The sequence below is a fragment of the Gymnoscopelus braueri genome (genome assembly GCF_963280865.1).
Source record: "Gymnoscopelus braueri genome assembly, chromosome: 16".
Taxonomy (NCBI): Eukaryota; Metazoa; Chordata; class Actinopteri; order Myctophiformes; family Myctophidae; genus Gymnoscopelus; species Gymnoscopelus braueri.
The window spans coordinates 10,502,692-10,527,147 of record NC_137616.1 but is presented as its reverse complement, the minus strand read 5'-3'; the positions used below and the strand labels follow the sequence as shown (position 1 = coordinate 10,527,147).

The 24,456-nt window shown below is 40.7% G+C and overlaps 1 protein-coding gene across 1 annotated transcript in view; it reads right to left on the bottom strand.

Moving 5' to 3' along the window:
- Positions 1-19,538, bottom strand: part of rad51b (RAD51 paralog B) — a gene marked incomplete at its 3' end in the record, with an annotated part of 112,673 nt that extends 93,135 nt beyond the window's left edge. The window contains exons 1-7 of the mRNA XM_080452657.1: positions 19,387-19,538; positions 18,431-18,544; positions 17,016-17,120; positions 16,375-16,511; positions 12,747-12,866; positions 11,780-11,963; positions 1,460-1,502 (exon numbers count right to left, since the gene is read on the bottom strand). Of these exons, the coding sequence (XP_080308783.1) occupies positions 1,460-1,502; positions 11,780-11,963; positions 12,747-12,866; positions 16,375-16,511; positions 17,016-17,120; positions 18,431-18,544; positions 19,387-19,473 (790 nt within the window). The 5' untranslated portion in view covers positions 19,474-19,538. The remainder of the gene's footprint in view (positions 1-1,459; positions 1,503-11,779; positions 11,964-12,746; positions 12,867-16,374; positions 16,512-17,015; positions 17,121-18,430; positions 18,545-19,386) is intronic.
- Positions 19,539-24,456: the final 4,918 nt, after the last annotated feature.

The window sequence follows — 24,456 nt, the reverse complement described above, 5'->3', positions numbered from 1 at the left end:
GGAAATGGGTCATTTCCATGGCTAAGAAAGAGTTTAAGAGCTAAGTTTACAATTAGTAAAATATTCAGGTTGCGGTTACAGTAGGTTTGGGGTTAGGGGTTGGCGTTTATGTTGGGTTTAATGTTATGGTTAAAATGGCAAAACGAAACGGTAAAAATTGCATTTTAGCAACAATTCGTTTTGACGTACCCACTGAGATATAGATCATGGAAAACACATAATCATAATAGTAAAGTACACTGTAAAATCCTCAGGGTTCATTTATCCACTTGCAACTCAAAGAGTGTTGTTTTATGCAACTAAAATATAAACGTTTAAATAAGTAGCACTGTATACGTACAGCAGTGCTTTCTAGACGTAAGACAAGTTACCCGCTCCTACGGTAGGTCTATATTCCAAGAAGTCCCACGCCTGGGAATGTTGAGGCCGAAACTTCACTAGAATAACATGCGTGGTTTGTGGCCAAGTGGAGACGTGGGTTTGGTAAGATAACATAGATAGCATTGTGCTGGTAGACCTCCCATCCTGGCTGTCCACACAGCATGCTCACCAACAGTGGTGGGAGAAGTACTCGGATGTTTTCTTTTTACTTAAGCAGAAATACTCTTTTACAACTAAAAAGTACTGTATTAAAAATGTTCCAAATGTACCAAAGTACCAAATGTAAATGTAATCTTCTTTAAAAATGTGGCAAACCTTATTCAAAAATAATTCTACACCACGCGTTACGATGTGAAGCGCTGTGAGCTTGTATATCGGCTATTTTTTAATAGACAAAGTATAAAATAGGGCTTAAATGGTTTGTGTGTTTTGTAATAATCTAAATCTACAAATTAACTTGGAACATGAGTTTTCAAATAATAGTAGTGTTGTAAAAGGTACACTATTTGCCTCTGATATGTAAAAGTATAATGTATTGAAAAATGGAAATACTCAAGTAAAGTAAAAGTACCTCAAAATTGTATTGAAGTACAGTACTTGAGTAAATGTACTTAGTTACTTTCCACTACTTGTCAACATGGTTGGACGCTTTGCACTCTGGAGTTCTGCACTCACTTTGACGCACGTCTCGCTTCTATGGTTCTTTGATAGTAGGTTTGCTTGCACTTACTAGGCCTTACACACACACAGGTTTGTGTATATATCCCAGTGGGTACGTCAAAAGGATGTTTTGTTAAAAAATGCTATTTGTATCATTTTGTTTTGCCATTTTAACCATAACATAACCTTAAACCTAACGCCAGCCCCTAACCCCAACCTACCCTGAATATTTTACTAACCGTAAACTTATCTTTAAAAATCTTTCCTAGCCATGACAATGAACCATTTCCTCACAGGGACCTCAAAAATGTCCCCCATAAGGTCAAAGTCATGCTGGGTTTTACCATCCTTGTGGGGACTTTTGGTTCCCACGACGTGGGTAGTTAAACAAGAAAACACGGACGCAAACACAACTCACCTCTATCTCCGATACGAGTCGTGATCTGGTTGGTCAGGACCACCTAAGGAGAGGCAAAACAAACAGATACAGTATGATGAGTTTCGCAACTTTCACCAATGCACAGTGTGTGGTGTAACCCGTCCTGGGAGTTGGGGGTGGGGGGGGGGGGTGTTGGCAGACGGGTGGCAAATAATTTAGGGACAACGGTTAAGTCGTCCCTAAATTATTTAACCCAACTCTAAGTCTGTCATCATCCCTCAATTACTTTACAGCTACAGTGACTGCACCTGCAACGTGTGCCAAGTCCATCTTCAACGCCTGAGCTGTTGCTTATGTCTGATTTAGACATGAAGGTGTACCATGTCACGCACCGAAAATAGCCGATCTGCAAACTCACAATGCGACGCGTTCTGAGCTCGTGTTGAGCTTGCAGATAGTCTGTTTTTGCCGTGCGACACCGCCGCGCAACAAAGTATGAATCACCCTTTTATTATGCCATGTTTATATTATTGTGTCGGTGTGAGTTTTCTGTGTGTGAGAGTTGGCCTTGGTCACAAAGGCACGACTAGCAGTGTATGATAACACTGTTTCCAGTAACAAGAGATAGTGTCCCAGTTTGCTTCACACGAGTAAGCATAATGTAATCTTTTGTCAAAACGGCACACTTTGGTCTGAAAAATACGACGTATGCCAAAATAACCAGCCAGACAGCTAACCGAAGCAAGTTCATAAGTGATAAAGTTTCCCGGCTGGCCAGATACAATTCATTAAAATACAATAATACTATTCTATTATCCTGTCTTGTACGCATTCAAAGAAACAAAACTCTGGTTTGCATTCATTACATTTTGCTCATTTTTCAGGTTTTTCTGGTTACGTTTGATTGTTCGACTTTTGACGCAAACACTGTCTGCTGCAGAGGTCAAACAGTTAGTTTTCAGTTAACCCATTAAGACCTGAGGCCGATTCTACAAATGTCTTCTAAATCCTAACAGCTTTCTGAAAAACCTACAGTATGTTGCTATATGACTGGTGCTCAAACTTTTTCATGTCAAGGATCCTCAAAATTATATGTATTTGGCTGCCAACCCCAGTCTCAAAATATTTAGTTCCAGGGACCCCCAGAAGCAAAGGTTTGAATAAAAAATGTTCGCTTTGAAAAATATGTATATTCAAATATTCAAAATTTTTCAAAAGTAGCTAAAATGAGCTTGTATATCAGCCAAAGTATAAAATAATGCTTTTTAGCTCAAATCTAAAATGACTGCTTTCCCGGTTTTAATTTTAACAGTCTCTTCAACGGATACAGGTGGAGTGGGCACCTAAACATTGTGGGCAACTCAATGTTAAATTGGCCATTTGTTTTCTTCCAAATAAGAATAAAGAAGAATAAATGTATGCTTTGGAAAATGGTCGGAAATAATGTAAAGTGATTTGAACATGCAGTCATGCACGGTACATCATCAGGCCTATATTTACCCTTCAACTTCTTGTTAATGAATGAAACCCTATACTTTACTCAGTTGACCCTCCTCTTTTTCTTCTACACTATCTTCACCGAAGATAGCCGATCTACAAGCTCACAACACGACACAATGTGACGCGTTGTGAGCTTGTACATCTGCTATGCTTGCAGAATGTTCGCCCCCAGAATAGGGACTCTCGGGTTCATGTAGTTAACCACTATGCCATGCTGTGCCATCCTTTAGAGATAGTTTTTATGTGATTCCATAAAAATGCTGTGTCTACCTTCAGGCTTATCTAGTACGATGTTTTTTCACCGCAGTCCATAAAGACGGCTGGTTTTTCAAAAGTGTAATCATTGCTTTACTGACTTATTCCTGGTATTTACAGGCTTTACAACTTTTCAGAATGCATGTAAAACACATTTGGAGTGAATGGCACATTTGGCGTGGCTGCATCGTCAGGTTCAGCCATATGGTTACATAAGTGTCGTCACAAGCTCACAACGTCATCGTGAGCTTGTAAACCCGGCTACTTTCAAACAGCCCAAGTATAAACTAGGGCTCAAAGACACAGGGCAACGGCTAATTTTAAATGGTGGAAATTCTAATAATGTGGAAAAAACTGTACCAATATTATGATTTTACATTCTCATAAACAATGCATACAGTATATTATTCTGGAAATTGGCGTTTGAACAGCTACATTAAATCTGCCCCGCCCCCACATTTCCCATACTCAATGCTGTGATGTCAGGAGTGGAAGAAGTCCAACCTGACAAACTCACCCAAGCTTAATCTCTATGGCGAGGCAGTTTGATGCATCCTAACACTGTGTGTTTTAAGGACATTTATGTGGACAAGGACATGTATGTTTTTAAGGACATTTATGTGGACAAGGACATGTATGTTTTTAAGGACATTTATGTGGACAAGGACATGTATGTTTTTAAGGACATTTATGTGGACAAGGACATGTATGTTTTTAAGGACATTTATGTGGACAAGGACATGTATGTTTTTAAGGACATTTATGTGGACAAGGACATGTATGTTTTTAAGGACATTTATGTGGACAAGGACATGTATGTTTTTAAGGACATTTATGTGGACAAGGACATGTATGTTTTTAAGGACATTTATGTGGACAAGGACATGTATGTTTTTAAGGACGTATGTGGACAAGGACATGTATGTTTTAAGGACGTATGTGGACAAGGACATACATGTTTTTAAGGGCATGTATGTGGACAAACACATACATGTCCTTTTCCACATACATTTGTAAAAATGTTAACAACACAAATCTTACATGGGATCCCTGGCAAAACAAATCATAATCCGATGCCAAATACATATTAATTTGGGGGTCCTCGACATGAAAACGTTTGAACCACTGCCCTGAACCATCTATCCATCACTTTGGTCCAAAACAAGATATTTTGAAAAACAAAGAAAACATTTCTTCCATTTTCTTGCACATCTCCCCCCTTACACTAGATGTGAAGCCCTGTGAGGCTCTACTGTGCCATGATGAGCATATCAGCGGACGTCAGGGCTCTATACTAGTGTCCTTTCAGTTTTCACTCGTTCACTAGTACATTAGATGTGTTCGCTGAAAATAGCTGGTCTACAAGCTTACAACGCCTTGCAGCGCGAATAGATCTGCTATTTTCTGACAATGTTTTTTTTCCCCAGAGTATGAATGCTGGGGTTTAACGCAACACCATGTATAAAGCAGGCATAATACATTCCTGTTGCAGTATCACAGTGACAAATTCCTCTAGATGTGTCGAAATGATGAAATAAAACTCTTGGAGAACAAGACATGTTTTGTGTTGTTTTTCTCCACAACACACGTCTGCAGGTCAGTATTGTTTTCGCACAAATATGCAGGTAAAATGATGCCAAACTCATAAGATGTGATATCCATTGTTGAGGGAATTTTGCGGTTCGTCATACCAGTGCGCTGAGCTCATCGCATACATATGTGTTGCAGACAATGCATCTACACATCTACTCCTATTTTTGTCACAGTACATTTACATGAAATGTATCCTGCTCTGCATTTACCCATCCCATTACAAACAGTGGTTACAGCGCCCGCCCGCCTTCCCGGAAAGCAGTTAGGGGTTAAGCGTCTTCCTCAGGGACACTTCGAAACAAGACTGGAGGACAAACCGGGAACCTTCTGATTTCCATTTCAGCTATGGTCACCCCAAACACCGTTTGGTTTTATTATAAATGCTGCACTTTCCAGTCAATAAAAGTGCTTACAAACAATTCCAGGTTGTTTATTAAGCTGTGAGGTGACAGTAGCCTAGAAGTTTGTTTCGTTGTTACATGTTATTTTATCTCCTTTAATTACCTTTAATACTTTTTTTCAGCAATGAACACACATTAAAACCTGGGAGCGTCCCAGTACAACCCAGGTCCAGTCTATATCGTTAGCCACTGAACAGCTCCACTGGAACAATTGGAGGTTGCGTTGCAGTTCCTTGTTCAAGGGCGGAAGGGAGGGTGGGGGGGTGGAGGGTATTGATGTTATTATTAGTACTATATTAACTTACTATTACCTTAAGTAAGCCTTGCCGAGCCATGTGGCCCATAGGGCAGGGGCTTATCTTCTGTTTCTGTAGGGGTACATCCTCCAGCCATTATGTACAAGTACACCCCCTGGACATGACGCTACGTCGCAGGGACTTACCCCCAATCCAACGTTTGATGCTGTGTGGCAAGCAGGAAGGCACTGGGTCCCATTTTTGTATTCTTTGGTATGGGCCGGCCAGGGAATCTAACCCTGACCTCCCAATCTCAGGGCGGACACTCTAAACCACAAGGCCACTGAGATGGTTACTATTACCGTGGCTACTATTAACTATAAGAGCAGGGGACCTGCTCAATGACAGACAGCAGAAGATGGTATTTGTACTGGGGTGACGCATGTTCACCCAGCAAACCCTGCCTTGGATAAATAAAGATGAAACAAACAAAAAAAGTACAGCTCTCTAAGGTATCAAAGTCAGACAAGGTGGTGAAACAGGGTATTAGCCCTGCAAAAATCTACTTAAGATAAATAAATGTCTTTATTTACTTAAACCCTGATAGGCCTGAAGAAAAAAAAAAGTGGGCCACAGCGAGGTAACCTCCATCCCATTGTGTCCTTCTTGTCTGGGCACATTTCAAGATAGCGAAAGGCGGAGAAAAAAAGGACGTGTTCTGGTCTGTTTGCTCCATCGAGTCAGAACAGCGCTCAGTCTAACCGCAAGCATCCATAATGTTAAGACAACACGAGTGCCGACACAGCACATTTTGGTCTCGAGCGCTGATCAAGAAATCACACGGCAGATGATAGACAAAATGAAAGAAAGAAGAAGAAAAAAACAGCCGGGGACATGGATAGGGCCTTTGGTTATGAAAAAGGGCTGAGAGAGAGAGATTATGGTGAACAAAAGCTCTGCGGTCGCCAAGCATCGCCAAGTCTCCTGTTGCTACGTAACGCCAAGTACAGGCCTATGTAAGATGTGTACATAAAGCCGGACAAAGCCTGCTCTTTCCCTCAAAGCTGAAAGGGTTTTAAAGTGATGGCGTACTACACCTTGATGGCAATAACAGTCTCTACACAGTAACGTGTTAACGCTGCAATTATTATTTCAATGAATGACATTTTATTTCAACCAACCTGTATGGTGGAGTATGTTAATATACAATATAACTAGCACACATGCAGTAGGACACCTGATGCTCACAAGCGCAATATCTCCCCCGGCCAATTGCCTATTGGTTGAGCAGTAGAAATTTGGTAGGTACAAATTGCAGCTTTACTTTAACTCTGAAGTGAGATTAGATTTGGTCCCCACTCCATTGTGGTATTTTTTGTCACTGTTTCATTTGCACGTACATGAAATGTATCCTCTATTTACCCATTTTAGGAGCAGTGGGCGCTATTAATAAAGCACCCTAGGGAGCAGTTAAGTGTCTTGCTCAGGGACACTTCAACACATAGACAGGGTGAAACGGGGGGCTAAGTGGGGACCTTCTGATTCCCAGGCGGCCTCTCCACCCATTCAACTATGGCTGCCCAAATGAAGGGGAGAGCGTTAACGCGGCCCCCCATTACGTGCAGTGGTGGAAAAAGTAATCAAACGTTTTACTTAAAGGGGTAGTTCACCCCCCAAATAACTTTTTTTCTATTGATTACTCACCCCATGGAGCCTTGAATTCATGGATATTTTTTTGTTTTTGTCGCATTCCTTCCTTTATTATTTGATTATAATAAATTTAGCCCCATTGATTCCGGTAGGAGACACAAATGCATTTGTGTCTCCTACCGGAATCAATGGGGACACATTTATTTTAATCAAATTATTGGCTTAGGAATGTGACAAAAACAAAACAATATCTATGAATTCAAGGCTCCAGATGGTCAGTAATCAATAGAAAAAAAGTTATTTTGGGGGTGAACTACCCCTTTAAGTAAAAGTTTCAATACTGCAATGTAGAAATACTCTGCTACAAGTAAAAGTCCGGAATTAAACATTTACTCGAGTAAAAGTACAAAAGTATTGGCATCAAATTGTACTTAAAGCACCAAAAGTAAAAGTACTCATTATGCATAATGTTTTAAAAAAAAATCTTTTGAAAATAGCCGATCTACAAGCTCACAATGAGTCGCATCGCGACACATTGTGAGCTTGTAGATTGGCTATTTTCAAATGGACGAAATGTACATTGAAGTGGTTAATGTATGTTTTGTAATAATAATCAAAATCTACAATGTAACTAGTAACTCAAGTTTTCAAATAATTGTAGTGGAGTACAAGTTTTATATTTGCCTGTTAGATGTAGTGGAGTAGAAGTAAAAGTACTGAAAACTGGAAATACTCCAAAAAAGTAAAAATACCATAATAAATGTCCTTAGTTACTTTACACCACTGATTTTCACTGACATTATGCAGTCAACTCACAGTGGTCAGCGTGGCCTGAGTGCAATGGCAGCGCCTCACCCTGGGTGAACATCCTTGGTGACCAACATGTCTCTCCCTGCCAAGTTAAGTCAATTAAAACTGAGAGACAACTTTCTTTGGTGTTCTTTTATCCCAGGAGGTTTTGTTTTTTGTGTGTGTTTTTTTTTAGACGCATAATCCATCTTATTAATACAGTTACAATATTGATACCTGGGAGCTGACCACTGCAGCGGCATTCCTCCACACATGGCTGCCGGTGCAGCATTTTGTGCGTTAAGTAGTGTAACAGTTAAGGACATCTCTGCGGTATTTACTGAGGGAGAAGAGGAGTGTTTTCACAATCAGGAGGGGGTTGGAAGTGGTGTATGGTAGCTAAGTACATTTACTCAAGTACTGTACTTCTGTACAATTTTGAGGAGTTTTTACTTTACTGGAGCATTTCCAATTTTGAGTACTTTCACTTCTTCTCCACTACATCTCAGAGGCAAATATTGTACTTGTACTCTACTACAATTATTTGACAACTTTAGTTACTACCGGTAGTTACTTTGTTGCAGATTTCGATTATCATTACAAAACACACATTAACCACTTCAGCCCTATATGCATTTCGGCCATTTGAAAATAGCCGATCTACAAGCTCACAATGCGTCATGATGAGACGCATTGAGAGCTTGCAGATCTGCTACTTTTAAAAGATTTGTATACATTTTGAACTTGTGAAATGGGACATTCTGCACAATGAGTACTTTTACTTTTGGTACTTTAAGTATATTTTGATGCCAATTGTGTACTTTTACTCAAGTACATTTTGAATACTGGAATTGTATTTCTACATTGCAGTATTGATACTTTTACTTAAGTAAATCATGCGAGGAGTACTGCTTCCATAACTGGTCACACTTAAGGACATCTCTGTGGTATTCACTGAGGGAGAAGAGGAGTGTTTTCACAATCAGGAGGGGGTTGGAGGAGGAGGCGCTCTGCTTGAGAACCATTGGACTTAAGACACCGGTTCTCAACATGGAGGCTGTGGACCCCCATGGGGTCCATTCTGCTTTTATGTGGGGTCCCTGGTGGATCCGATGAAAGCTGCCATTCACTTAAAAACGGTAGAGGAAGAGACTCTACCGTTTTAACATGAATGGCAGCTTTCACTCCAACGAGGCAGAGGGGTCTCAGTGAACTGGTTGTCAGCAGCCTAATGAGCCCGTATTAATACAATAGGAGCACATATTCAAATTTGCTGTATAGAGTTTCAGAAACTATTAACCCATTAAGACCGGGAACGCGTCTAGATTCCTTTGGCTATACAAAAATAGCAGATATACAAGCTCATAGCGCGGCACCAAGTGCCGCGCTATGAGCTTGTATATCTGCTATTTTTGAAAAATCGTGAAAATTCATGAAAATCTTTGAATATATATATTTTTTTTTTTAAGCGATTTTTTTACTCAAATCTTTGCTTCTGGGGGTCCCTGGAACAACATATTTTGAGATGGGGGTCCGCGGCCAAATACATATAATTTTGGGGGCCCTCGACATGAAAAAGTTTGAGAACCACTGATTATAGCAACATACGTTTTTTCAAAAAACTGATCATCATCACTTCATGTACATACAGTATGACTATATGAATACACTCCATTGCTGCTGCTCTGCAATTTACAATTTAGGCATTTAGCAGACACTTTTGCACTTGTATATTTGTGTAACATCGTTGTTCTTCTTTGTATTTTTTTGGTTCTGTATTCTGTGCAGCCCTTTGGTCAGCCTTGGTTGTTTTTAAACGCCCTTTATAAATAAAATTGACTTGACTTGACTCTTATCCAGAGGCGACTTAGCAAGTGCATAATCTCAATAAGCAGAGTAAGCATGAGCTCTAGTCAATAAACAACAAGGTAAACACACATAAGAGTGCAGAGAGGACAAAGTAGTGCCTCATAGAAACTTGGATAGCGAGTAAACGATGAACCTAGCATCTGTCTAAACAACACGCTATCTAAATCACATTCTTAAACATTTGTGGTCGAGGAAAAACAAACCCAAGAAACAAAAACGTCAGAAACAAGTAACCATATATCTGCAAAGTATGTTAAGATATGAGAGGATTGGAGTGCTAGATGGGGTGAGGTGGAGTCTGAACTCTGAAGCAGTGGCGGAAAGTAACTAAGTACATTTACTTAAGTACTGTACTTCAGTAAAATGTTGAGGTATTTTACTTTACAATTTCCAATACTTCTACTTCTACTCCGCTACATCTCGGATCCAAATATTGTACTTTTACTCCACTACATTTATTTGAAAACTTTAGTTACTTTGTAGATTTCGATTATTATTACAAAACATACATTAACCACTTCAGCCCTATAGTTCGTGCCAACGTCTCTTCACCACGGGGGGGGGGGGGGGTGGCATAGTAGCTGCAGACATACTGGTGGGGGGCAATGTAAGTCAACCTGTTTATACCTCACAAAGATGTCCGCCGCTACCAAATGACACTTGTTGACTTTTACTTTACAGAGTATTTCTGCATTGCAGTCATGGTGATACCATGGTTTGTGTGATGTAATTATTTTCTACACAGTAGTTCAAAATGTATATGATGTATTTTCAAATAACCAAAGTATAAAGGGAAAAAGTGGTTAATGCATGTTTTGTAATCATAATATAAGTCTACAAAGTAACTAGTAACTTAAGTTTTCAAATAATTGTAGTGGAGTCAAAAGTACAATAATTGCCTCTGAGATGTAGTGGAGTAAAAGCACTGAAAATTTAAAATACACAGTAAAGATTCCTCGGATTTGTACTTAAGTACAGTACTTGAGTACATGTACTTAGTTACTTTCCACCACTGACTCTGCCCCTGCTAGCCCTCTGCTTTATCATTATGATAATTAGCCCCACATCTATTGTAGACATAGCACCCAGACAAGACCTATTGTTTGTGGGTTAGCGTTGGCATGGCCTGATATTAGCAGAGAGCATTTCAGTCCATCTGATGTTCTGGTTAAGGCTGTTCAATTGCGTAGTGTTCATCTGATTGATGGTTTACACTTTTACAACCGTCTGTAACAATGGGCCAAGTGTGTGTGACCACGCTGACATCTAGTGGTGAAAACGTAGCACAGCGCCTTACTGTGCTCTATACTGCCCTACAAAACCAGTAACTACATTTTTGAAGACACTGACTTATTTATTTGTCTCAAAAGGTCAAATCAGCTTTCATTACATTGGGGGATAAACAAGTACCCCATGAACAGATATGCAATTAGTGCAATATCAATTTATTACCGATAACCTATTTGGCTGGCCAGCTGAAAAACTTAAAAGCCTTTTTGCACTTTGGCTTTATAGGGCAGTATAGTGCAACCTCATATGCCAACAAAACAGAAAAATAACCTTTTCATGAAACAACAGGCTCATGCATCCCCATAATTCAACTGGCACTATGATTGACCTCTGACCCTGGATATCCTTTCGGTTCATTACTTGGAATTGGTATTGACGCCATCTTTAGATGAGTTTAGTTAACCCATTAAGATCTGAGGCCGATTCTACAAAAGTCTTCCAAAAAAACGTATGTTGCTATATCAGTGGTTCTCAAACCTTTTCATGTCAAGGACCCCCAAAATTATATGTATTTGACCGCCGACCCCCCCCCCCCCCCCCATCTCAAAATATACTGTTCCAGGGACCCCGAGAAGCAGAATTTGAGTTAAAATGTTCGCTTTTAAAAATATATATTCAAAGCTTCGCACACATTTTCAAGATTTTTCAAAAATAGCAGATCTACAAGCTCATAGCGCTATAAGCTTGTAGATCTTTGGCTATTTTTGAATATCCTGAGTATAAAATAACAGTTGCTGTTTTTTTAAGAAAAACTCCACACACAGATCATTGCTTACAGGGATGCGGAACTCATGAGCCAGGTATTTGAGGGTGGAAGCCTCCTGGCCCAGCAGGTTGCTACGCTGGGTGAGGTTACCAGGAAGTGACGTGTCGAACTCCTTCCTCACCACCGAGGCCACCGAGTCCAGGATGATCAGACCTGATTTGGTGGAGATGATGTCCTCCTCCAGTCTGTCCACTCTAGAAGCAGCACATATACAAGACACATCAGAGTAGGAAATACTGTCCGTATGCAATCAAAGTGTGTGTGTACTTTGTGTACTGTATAAGCTGTATAATCAGATCCTGGGGGGAACGGAGGGGACATGCCCTCTCCAACTTTAGATAAATAAATTATGTATTTTGAAATATATACTGCATGTGTGTTTTTTGCGATGATTTCTCAAACATTTGAATTCATGTGACTGAATCACATATCAACCGCAGCTAAGTATGCGGGCATGTTAATGTGTTTGTTGTTAAGCATGTAACATCCAACTCAAATCTTTTATACCAAATGTCACACAAACTGTTATCATTGCAAACATTCTGGCTGGCAGTGTAAAATCCTAGTGAGACCTCTACGTTGATGACTGATATTACGGATGTCCCCTCCAGAAAATACTCTCTAAAAAAAATATCCCTGTTTGTTGTAATGAGATCTGCGCCCGTGTATCATTGTATGTACTTTATATAATTTATAATAAAAGTATCAATGTATATCTTTATATATAATAAGGGTATCAGTCTATGTATTTTATTTGTGATAAGGGTATCTATCACTAAAGGGAATATATAATAAGGGTCTCACTTACAAGGGTGGATTTCATAGTTTTTGTTGACATGTTGTCACAACCAGTGACATCCAAAGGGAAACTAATATAGTAAAAGCCATGGTAGTCCATTGTAGTAGTAAAGCCATGTGCTTTACTACCAAATGGATAGTAAAGCACATGGCTTCTATTTCCAGTCACTGCACAGTACCTGTTGAGGACATCCTGACAGGTGAGTTCCCTGAAGACATGCACACGCCCAGCCATCTGCACAACCTTCTCCCTGGAACAGAAGTAGTCTGGGAACCTGCTCTGGGCGATTTCCACCAGCCTGGGATTACAAGGAATATACAGTACATACTGGTTAAAGGGACATTGTTTGGTTAAAACAAAAAGTTAGTAGTTCAAATGTTACAAGCTCTATATTCTGATAGTAATCATTGCTATAGAGTAGACTAGTGTTTCTCAACAGGGGCGGTGCAGCCCCCCGAGGGGGCGTTCAGAGAACATCAGGGGGTGCTGAGGAACTGCTGGTGGGGGGCTTGAAACGTGGCATCCCTATTATGGGGCAAACATTCAGCAAAAATAGCAGATCTACAAGCTCACAACGCATCACAATGCAACGCGTTGTGAGCTTGTAGATGGCTATATTCGGCAGAGATAGTGATTTTAACTAAAGATTATTTTTCAACGCTGCTCAAAGACAGCCTGCTATGTAGCAAGGTGGATTTCCAGAAGCTGCCTGGGCTGTGATTGCGCAGGCGATCAATTTGCCATATTAGGGCGATCAACAGTCATCTGCCAACTAATCTCATCATCGGATTTGTCAAACTTTGCGTGACATTTGTGCCACTGAACCAATTAAATGGTAGCGCGCTCAACACGACTCCACACCTTTACAGAACAAGACCTGGTGAATCCGTCTTGATCCACGGCGAGACACATGTTGTGCTGGACAGTGAAACTGAGTGTAGCGGCAGGAAGAGGAAACTATTATGCTGCTGCTGTAGCGGGACACAGGGTGTACGCCTTTTGTGGATTTTATCATCATGGCGACACCATGGATCAGGTCGAAGTGCATATTTTTGACACCGTGTCTTTGCGCTGGATGACGTTGCCCCCAGTGACAGAAGAGGAGGACGCCCCCCGTGATCCTCCATCCTGGCGATACGGCCACACAGCTGTGACGATAGAAGACATCATCTACATCTGGGGTGGGTATCTTTACATAGAGCAGTACTGCAACATGCTTTATGCATTTGATGTTGACACCCACCGACGGTTCAAGCCCAGGGTTTATGGGACCGTTCCAGAGGAAAGGTGCCACCACTCAGCCTGTGTCTTGGGTAAGGTCATGTATATCTATGGAGGATGGACCCAACAGACTAAACGGCGTTCTAATGACATCTACAAGTTGGACACCACCACAATGGTCTGGTCTTTAATTAACACCAGAGGCACTCCACCACCCGCTTCAACAAGTCACTCTGCCACCATAATCGGGACAAAGATGTTTGTGTTTGGGGGATATGGGGGCGATAGGAACTACTACAACAGCCACAGTATGTTTGACACAGAGACCAACTGCTGGCTGAGCACGCCTTCTGCACAGCTTCTTCCAGAGACAGAAGGACGTGCGCGTCATTCAGCCTTTGTCTTCAATGGAGAGCTGTACATAATTGGTGGCAAATCCTGTGTTGGCGACGAGGACCGGTTATTTAATGATCTGTGGAAATTCAATCCACAGACCTTCTCCTGGAAGAAGGTTGAGCCCAATGGCCTAAAAGGCAGATGGTCATCAATGTATGGAATGTGCTGTTGCATGGTGGGAGATCGCATCATCCTCTTTGGAGGATGGCTCACACCTGATGAGCTGTGCATCTTAGACTTGAGTCCCAGTCTTAAAACGTTATGCAAGCTAGCAGTTACTCATCACCGTCTGGAGCAGTCGGAACTCCCACAAAACATCAGGTGGGAACTGGCAGCCATGACTACAAGTACGACAGCAACAAAAAAACGGTCCACTAATAAAAAACGAAAGTACAAAGCAGTTTAGCACAATCCATAATGTGCTTCTGTAGTTTACAGTGCAACCATTAATAAGAATGCTTGTTGTTTGTTTTGATTGTTGTTCAAAACCCGAATAACTGAGTGGAGAAACATAACAAATGCATCTACCGTACTGTACTTAACTACTTCCATACAGATGTACTGCATGATACAATTAAGCAGTTAACATCCTATCACACTCTGCTGCATGTATAAACATGCTGAGCAGACCCAGTTGACCTCACTTTTGGATCAAGATGGCAAGAGGAAAAGATCTAAGTGAATATGAATGAAACGTTTCTTATTGGGGCACAGATGGCAGGAGCTGCAGTCACAAAGACTGGAAAGTGCACATTCAATGACGGTGATGCTCATGCATTAGTGCTATATATGGAAGGAAAAAGAGAAGAGCAACTATTCCTCAGGTGACTTGAGAATGTCAATGCAGGACGTAATCAGACTGTGTCAGCAGCAGTCTGATCACTTCACAGTAAAAAAAACATAGACACTGGCCTACAGAGAGGTGGAAAAAGTCATAATAGCCAGATGAGTCATCCACCCTTCGCCATAATTCTCCACATGTGGGCGAGTGCTGAGTGCATGCGTGGAGCACAACAGGAGAATGTTACAGGCCTGAATACTTGACCCCTACAGTCTGGTGGCTCTATTATGATGTGAGTGGTCTATTCCAGCATGATAATGTTACGTGTTAGACAGCACTCTCTCCGCCACCATCATCAAAACAACACACATGAGGGAACATCAATTATTAAGTTAGAATGGTGCTCCATCTCTCCAGAAGAGTTCCAGAGGCTTGCGCAATCTATGACAAGGCACATTGAAGCTGTTCTGGTGGCTCGTGGGGACTCAATACATTGATTGATTGATTGATTGATTGATTGATTTTATTTGGTGATCAAAAGAAAGGGCACATCAGCACTTTCAAGAACAACACACGTAATATCACCGAGGATAAAAACACAATAAAGTCCTGAGGCTTATTGCCATTGTGGTCCTCTAAAAAACATAAAAACAACACAACATAAAAACAGCCAACATGTAACAACTAAGAAACCTATACGCAAACACAAAATATACCATACAAATAGCAGCACAGAGCAATAACGGTCTACGTCCTCTTACATATTTTCAATTACATTTTAAATATGTAATAAAACCAGGAGTTAAAAACAAAAAACCTTACTAAGACCCCTTTTTTTACCCCCTTTAATTTGTCCCCCATGCGTTCCCTTGGGGCTACATGCGTCTCACTGTGTACACTAGATATCTTAAAACGCTATTTGAGAACAAAGGTTATAGCATGGATACTTGTGACAAGAACATCAGTGATTTGAGCAGGAGTAATTGGGTGTTTCACTAATACTCAGGGAGTGTTTTTTTCTTCATTACCCATGTATATTGTACATCATCTATGACTGTTGCATAACTTATGAAACATCTCCAATGACCAGTATGTGTTTAGCATCCACTGAATAGGGCGGTCACGATCATGACATTTTAGTTGACGATTAATTGTCATACACAAAACTCAAATTAATGATTTAATTGTGTTTTTACTAGAAATGACAGGCAACTAGAAAAAGTGCTCCTCGGAGCACAGGTCTCCGCCAGGTCAGGTAGGTTATTGTGGGCCAGCAATGTTGATGGAGTATGAAGAATCGGACAGATCCATCTTGATCACATGACTATAGCGATAAATGTGTACCGATTTCTTTGTGTGGCATATTCAATGACTTTAGCAGATATTCCATTCCAACACTGTACTGTACCTCTCTGCTGAAAAGGTTGACTCTGTGTCTATGTAGATCACTCCACTGTCAAGGCCTCCCATACTCTTGGGCAGAGTAGCCAGCACACTGAGCATCATACACAGCTGGGTCTTACCACACCCTGACGGACCAGCCACCTAGCAACACACACACACACACACACACAGACACACACACACACACACACACACACGACTTCTTAAGTGGTTATTAACCACTTTCAACCTGGCGTCCGTCTAATAGACCTGCAACAGTTCGTAAGACTTATTGATTTCACGGATTATTAACAAAATGTATTTTAATGAAATAAAAATGTGACGCGACAGGTTGTGAGCTTGTAGATTTGACTATTTTCACTATTCGTTGTACAACGAAGTATACAGGGCTTAAAGGAGTAGTTCACCCAATTTTTTTTTATTTTCTATCAATTACACACCCCATGAAGCCTTGAATTCATGGAGATTTTTTTTGTTTTTGTCACATTCCTGAGCCAATAATTCTGAGAAAATAAGTATTTTAGGGGATGAACTACTACTCCTTTAAGTGGTTAATGGCTACCTTGTGAAGAGAAGGAGCATGTACATTTTGAAAACACTATAAACATGTTCACGTGTGGAAACGCCATTTTGTCCTGTTTGTACCTCTGTAATTGTTCCCCGGGGCAGACCTCCGTGAAGACGTTTATCCAGCTCCGGCAGTGAGGTGGAGAAACATGAATCCAATTTTTGCTTCCACAACTCCAAGGCCTATAACAGCGAGACAACAAATACAGAGAGATAACTAGAAAAAGTGCTCCTCGGAGCACAGGTCTCCACCAGGTCAGGTAGGTTATTGTGGGCCAGCAATGTTTGGAATTCGCCAATCAGGATGGAATAGAAAAAATCTGATGGATCCGTCTCGATCACTTGACTATAGAGATAATGTGTACCGATTTGCTTGATGTTTGGACAAAATTAAGTAATATAAAAAAAAGTTTTTTTTGCAAAACTCTGCCTCCTGGTGGAGCTATAATATCGCAATGACAAAAGGGTGGCATTTCTTCCTCTGCCTAGTGGGAATGTGCATGCAAAATTTCACGCCAATTGCACGCCGTGTTCATGATTTGAAGCATTTTGTTCAAAACGGAGCACTCCTGCAAACTCCTGCCAATCTTAACCAATCAGGAGGGAATATGAAAAATCTGAAAGACCCGTTTAGTTAAATGACTATAGAGATACTGTGTACCGATTTGCGTGATGTTTGGAAAAAATCTGTAGGAGTACCGTCAAAAAGTGTGTTTTGCAAAAATCTGCCTCCTGGTGGCGCTATAACAGGCCCATATGAAACATTTGGGTCAGAGGTTCTGCTCTTGCATCCAGGGAGTGTGTGTACACAGTTTCGCTGCGATCAAGCCAACGGTGCTGTGGATTAGCTGATCACAGACGGAACCACGGACGGACGGACGGACAGGGTGCAAAACATAGTCTCGCCCATGCCTTTTGGCCTGGTGGAGACAATGAATATGTGTTGTCTTGTGACTTGCTATAGCCCCATATATGACCTCACCCATCGCTGTAGTTCAGGACTTACAGGTCACATAGTGTTGCCATCTAGAATTCTGGGTGCCAGGCGAATACCTATTTTCCAAAGTGGTATAGTTAAAACGGGGTGCAATTCATCTATATACCTTCAAATTCAAGTTGGAAAATAGGTATATTACCTGTATCGTCTCGGGTGGAAACCTCATACGTCCAAAACTGTTACTTTCCAGGATTCAACTTCAAAAACAGCATTTCGCATTTCGAGCTTGTAGGTCTGCTACTTTGGATACTTATGTCATGTGTGACGTTGTAGTATGATCAAGTAGGGCATACTTTTATGAAAAAAGGTTAGAATATGGAGATTCTGCCCGACAGCAACGATAATACCTTTATTCACCCAGCACCCCCAATTCTGGATGGCAACACTATGTGACCAAGTCCCGAGGCTGGATAGGGGGGGGGGGGGGGGGTTACAGACAGAGCTAGACTTGCTTGTCTGTGTCAGTGTGTGACTATAGGGTTGGATGGGGACAAACCGTGGTCACAGAGGGCGCACATTCTCTGCTGACTGACTGCAGTAACGTCAAGGCCTTGTCGTAGCTCAGTCCCGCCAGCCTCATCACCTCCAGCGGTGTGTGGGACAGCACTTCCTACACAACACATCATCACAGGAAAAACAGTTTACTACCAGTGGGTTTTGATTGAATACTTTATTATCGGCGTTAAACCTGCAATCCTTATTTCAATGAATGAAACGTTACTTAACCAATCTGCAAGGTAGAGTGTGTTAATACAATAGAACTAGTACATCTGCAGTGGAGGTGGTCTCACTAGTCTTCTATTGAGACGCTACTTTTTATAGTCTATGACTTCTATGTTGTCTTGTACAACTACTGCCTGAAGCTCATAAGCGTATGATCTCCCCAGGTCAAGACCATTATATGTCAAGAAAAGCTGGGGTTCCCTCTTGTAAACGCGGTAGAAATGTGCTGTATTCCACGTGGGAGGGAGGGAGACCAGGGTTCGAATCCCGGGGGTAGGAGGAGATAAAAACCCTTTAATTTAACTGTGTGTACAAATGGAACCAAATGAACCCACATTTGTACACACACACACACACACACACACACACACACACACACACACACGGAGAGTTACACATCCATAAAGGCAGTGGTAACTAAGTACATTTACTCAAGTACTGTACTTAAGTAAAATGTCAGTACTTCAGTACTTTTACTTCTACTTCACTACATCTCAGACTGAGGCAAATATTGTACTTTTTACTCCACTACAACTATTTGAAAACTTTAGTTACTATCTACTTTGTAGATTTTGATTATTACTATCATCACAAAACCTACATTAACCACTTCAGCCCTATATACAATTTATACATTGAAAACTTATGAAATGAGTTACACATCCATAAAGGTCCCTTTTGCAGGGTTTGTGCAAGAAGGCAACTTTTTGCCTCCTACAGTAAACTTACCTTACAACTTAATATATGGTGGCGCTTGAAGCGCTCGCATATTTCTGGTGCCACACCTGCTCTTATAAGTGTTTTACTAGTTGCCATGATTACAACACCACGTTTATTTGTTTTATTTTAACTCATCTTCTGGTAGATGTATCATATCATGTACACGAATACAAACATAGCATTTAGATTTTGTCACTTCCTTGGTAGGGAGGAGCTTAGACAGCGTTGCCAGATTGTGCGAGAGAAATAAGCAACCATAGTCTATGAAAACAAGCCCAAAAGGAGCGAGCCTTTCGCCCTGTAATACGTTGGCTATTTCGAAATAGAAGCATCTACAGTGAGCTTGTAGATCTGCTATTTTCAAAAAACTATTTTAAAAAATGTATAATATTTTTGAAGGACTCCAATGGGAACTGTACTTTCATGTGCTTTTTTCTGCAAACTTCTAATAAAGTATTCAATCAATCAATCAATCAATCAAACATTTTAAAAACACAAATGTTGTATGGGGGTCCCTGGCATAAAATATTTTCAGATGCGGGTCCGCAGACAAATACATATTGATTTGGGGGTCCTTGACTTCAAAATGTTTGAGAAACACTGATTAGGAACCAAGACCAAGCAACTACACTTTAGAAATGAGCCACAAAAAAAAACGCAACCCGCAACTACCAATATTGTATAAGCGACCTTACTTTACAGACAAAGAAGCCCAAAATCGCTTATGGGGACATGGCAACGCTGCTAGGTAGGCGTTATTATAAATGGGAGGAGGAGAAATCCTTCCATTTTCACGCATTGCATTGTGGTCAATGTAGTCACCAGTGTAGGCTTGTGAGGCTGGATTGTTATTCAAACTCGCCAAAGAAGACATGGATGATTTACTTACAAAACCATTACAGGCAGTTGTTCCAGTAGATAAGACACTATTTACTTAATGAATGTTTTATTATGTAATCATGAGATTAAAAACTATTTGAAATCCGTTTTAGTCACATTCAGCTGCTGTCTGCATGTCCACTCTGTGTGTGTGTGTGTGTGTGTGTGTGTGTGTGTGTCTGTGTGTGCGTGTGCGTGCGTGCGTGTGCGTGTGCACGCATGCGCAAAATGGAGAGGCCTTTATAAGGATAGAATGGCTCTCTCCCAAGCACACTCTAAAACTGTGGGGTTTCACCAGAGGTTCTTCTATGAAACAAAAGAGACAATAAGCATCTGCTTCATCCTTCCAGGGCTAGTGGATGTGGCCACTGGCCGGGTGCATGAAAACAAAATGATGCACTATAATTGGGGTCAAAATTGTGCAGAACATTTTGAGGCTGTGGTGCAAGCCACTGCATATGTTCATTCTCATATGCACTGCTGACCTTTTCTGGATCAGGGCCCACTTGGGTCTTCTAAGTGGCCCACCCTCTCGAAAGTGGCCCACCCATCTGACCACGTGGTCAACACGTGGTCAGATGGGTGGGCCGGGCGTGCAATTTCAGAGCAGGTTCATTTTAATGATCAATCAATCGATTGTGTTCCAGCTTGGATCAATGGAACTATTGGTATCACAATGAAAACTCATTTTTGAAGATTGTAAAGAAAAATTATACCATGCCTTATTTTCGCTCTTCACCAAATCTCTTCTTCAAAAATAGCTGATCTAAAAGTTCACAACCTGTTGCATTGCAAAGCATTGTGAGCTTGTAGATGTGCTGTCTTCACCAAATGTTAATTGTAAATGTAAATTAAAGTGGGGTCCGGGGACCCTCATAGTCCTTGAGGGGGTTCCAGGGGCACAAATCTATTTTGCGGGTCCATGGTAGCCTATAACATCTTTTCAGAGGGGGGTCCGGGGTCAAATACATATAAATTTGGGGGTCCTTGACATGAAAATGTTTGAAAACCACTGATGTAAGCATACTCTGCCACCCTTAAGGGTTCCTCTTAACAACCTTTAGTTTTTTAGAATGCTCTCCATACACCCTCTGCGGTTGGCATGTGCCCAGGAGTGGAGGTAGCCAGACACCATGGCTCTGAGCAATGGGAGGAGTGTGTGTGTGTGTGTGTGTGTGTGTGTGTGTGTGTGTGTGTGTGTGTGTGTGTGTGTGTGTGTGTGTGTGTGTGTGTGTGTGTGTGTGTGTGTGTGTGTGTGTGTGTGTGTGTGTGTGTGTGTGTGTGTGTGTGTGTGTGTGTGTGCAATGACATCATAATACAATATAATTATGTCCTCTTCTCTCCAGGAGAAAATACGATGGAGATAAAACTTTATTTTCATTCATTCAGTCACTCAGTCATTCATACATTCAAAAGTTTACTGACCACAGATAACAAAGATGAGAGTGCTGAGAATTTTAAATATGCTCAGATGTCAGAAATAGCATCAATTATCCAGATTCAGAAATGTCTCACTACTTGGGGCAGACCATATCATGTTAATGTCATAATACAATGTTAGAAAACTTTGTAAAAATTAAGAAATGATTTAAATGACAAAGACATAAGAATACAAATCAAAGTGGTGCACATTCTAGAATCCAACATGGTTGTCTGGAAAAACCTTTTAACTAGATTGAGGGGGAAAATAACTCTCCATCAGCGACTCGTTGTTGGAGTCTGTGCCAAAACGAGGGACAGACCCAATCTAGAGATGTTTATTTTAAGATTAATGGATTCCCAGGCTCCCAGAGGGCCTCCAGGGTAAAGAGTGCTACTGTGGAAAGAGTTCAACACGGATTCCATCTTTATTGGATGTGTTTATATATGTGTTTATCTTATTAAAATGATGTATATCGCCGCCGTCAGGCGGAAACCTTGTATGTCTGAAACCGTTACTTTTCAGGAAATGGAAAAATAATTAGTTGTGTTCCAAATAATAGATCCAATGCACATGTAGTTATTATAGTCAAAGCTTACTTTTCCTTTGTTATATATATCATAAGAACCCACAGACACACTTAACCACTTCTACTTTCACTTAGTAGGCTACATTTAAGATGTGGGAATAAGCCTATATACTGTATATATATTTTAAAAAAATCAAAAATGGCAAAAAAATAACAGATCTACAAGCTTGTGTTGTGAGCTTGTAGATCGGTTATTTTTGCAACTTGTGTGTAGTATGGGCACAAAACAAAACATGGAGATACAAGGTTTCTCACCGGCAGCAACAATATGTACTTGTAGACCTTGGAGGTTTAATGGAATACTGTTTGTAAAAATCAAAAATCTAACTTAATCTTGTTTACACAAGCCTTTTCTTCGTGAAGAACCATGTCCAAATGTTTCATTTCATTTCATTTCATTCCAAGTCTTTATTTAAACACATAAGCCCCCATATGCTTTGTTGCCGGGGGTCACCCAAGGGTCTTTTACTTGGTCCCCTCCTATTTTCCCTTCCCTATTATAACATGCCCAGAATAGGGATGCTTAGGGTCCATGTGGTTAAACTCACAGTCCATTGAGGGGAGACCTTCATTTCTGGTGGGGCCGAGTGCACAACATAGAATAAATAAATACAACCGATAAGGAATAGGTCAATACGAAGCAACGAATCCCAGCATAAATCAAACAAAACAGACTCATGAAGATACACAGAAGTCTCTAGTCTTGGACCATGAACTGATTAAGAGACAGGAGGAGTCCTATTTTAAGGTGCTTTGAGGCAAGTTCCAGGAACATGCAACAAATGAAAAGGTGGTCTTGCCAAGCCAAATCACTCTTTCCTTGGAGGTACTTTCACACACTTTTTTGTAACTATGGTACAATACATTCTGTACCAATTAAATAACTGGTAATGAGGCTATACTGAAATTCATAGCCGACTGAAACACATAGAAAGCATGTAGACAAAGTAGACCTTTGTTTGTCATAATAGGCAAACAGGCAAAAATAGCTGATCCACAAGCTCACAACGTTTGATATTGCAACAATTTGTGAGCTTGTAGACCTGCTATTTTCAGTGAAGAGATTCTGTATGAGGAGGAAAAGGAGGGGACCAAGCATAGACCCATAGAGGACCCCGGTCAACAAAGTATAAGCTATAGGGTTTATGTGGCTTTTGATTATGTTCTGCTTTGTGTATTATAGAGAGACAGGGAAAGGAGGGGAGCATTTGAGACAATTAAGATGGGACTCAGTCACAAAGATGATAAGATCATGTGGTCAGTGCACTAACTGGTTGATCCAGGCATCCCTAATAAATCTGTTTTAATGGGCAGAATGTACAGTAGCCTGGGCTACCCCTGGGACCTGCAGAGTATCACTTGACATTCCATGTGAAGCGGAGCGCTGTAACCTAACAACCGCAGCCAGGAAAAACAAACAGTGACTTTCAATTCAGAAGACAGAGATGAGCTTGATGAATGTGTGGGAGCAGACACCACCAGCGTCCCGGATTAATCATTGTTCCAAAATAGAGAGACACACAGACACCTGTAACTAGAACGATGATAAACATCTCTAGATGTGAGGTGTATTTATACCTCAAATATATTATTATTATAACACAGGGTCATTCATTTGTCCGGGTCATTCAGTGGTGGAACTTCTTGAGGTAACTAAATATATTTAGGCTACTCAAATACTGTACTTTTTGAGCTACTTTTACCATTTTTCCACTATTTCCAGAAAAAAAAGCTTTTTACTCCACTAATTATTTGAAAACTTTTATGGATCTGTAATTTGCAAGTTTAGATTATTATTAAATTCCCTAACCCCATTAGCCCTATATACTTTGGTTCAAAAATAACAGATACAAGCTCACAATGCAACACATCAGACCATGTTAGATCTGCTATTTTCTAAAGATTTTGACCATTTAAAAACATATATTTTGAAACAAATTGTGAAATGGGACATTGTGCATAACAAGTGATGTATATTTTCATGGCAAAACTTTTGTGCTTTTACTCAATTAAAATGATGACTTTTACAGAGGATTTCTATGTTGTTAAACAAAATCGTAGTTGCTTACTTCTTCCATCAGTGACAATTTGGCATTACTTAGTGGATACTAGACCTGCACCTCACATGTCACACATGTCCAGTGATGGAAGAAGTATTGGCATGTTTTACTTAAGTAAAAGCATCAATACT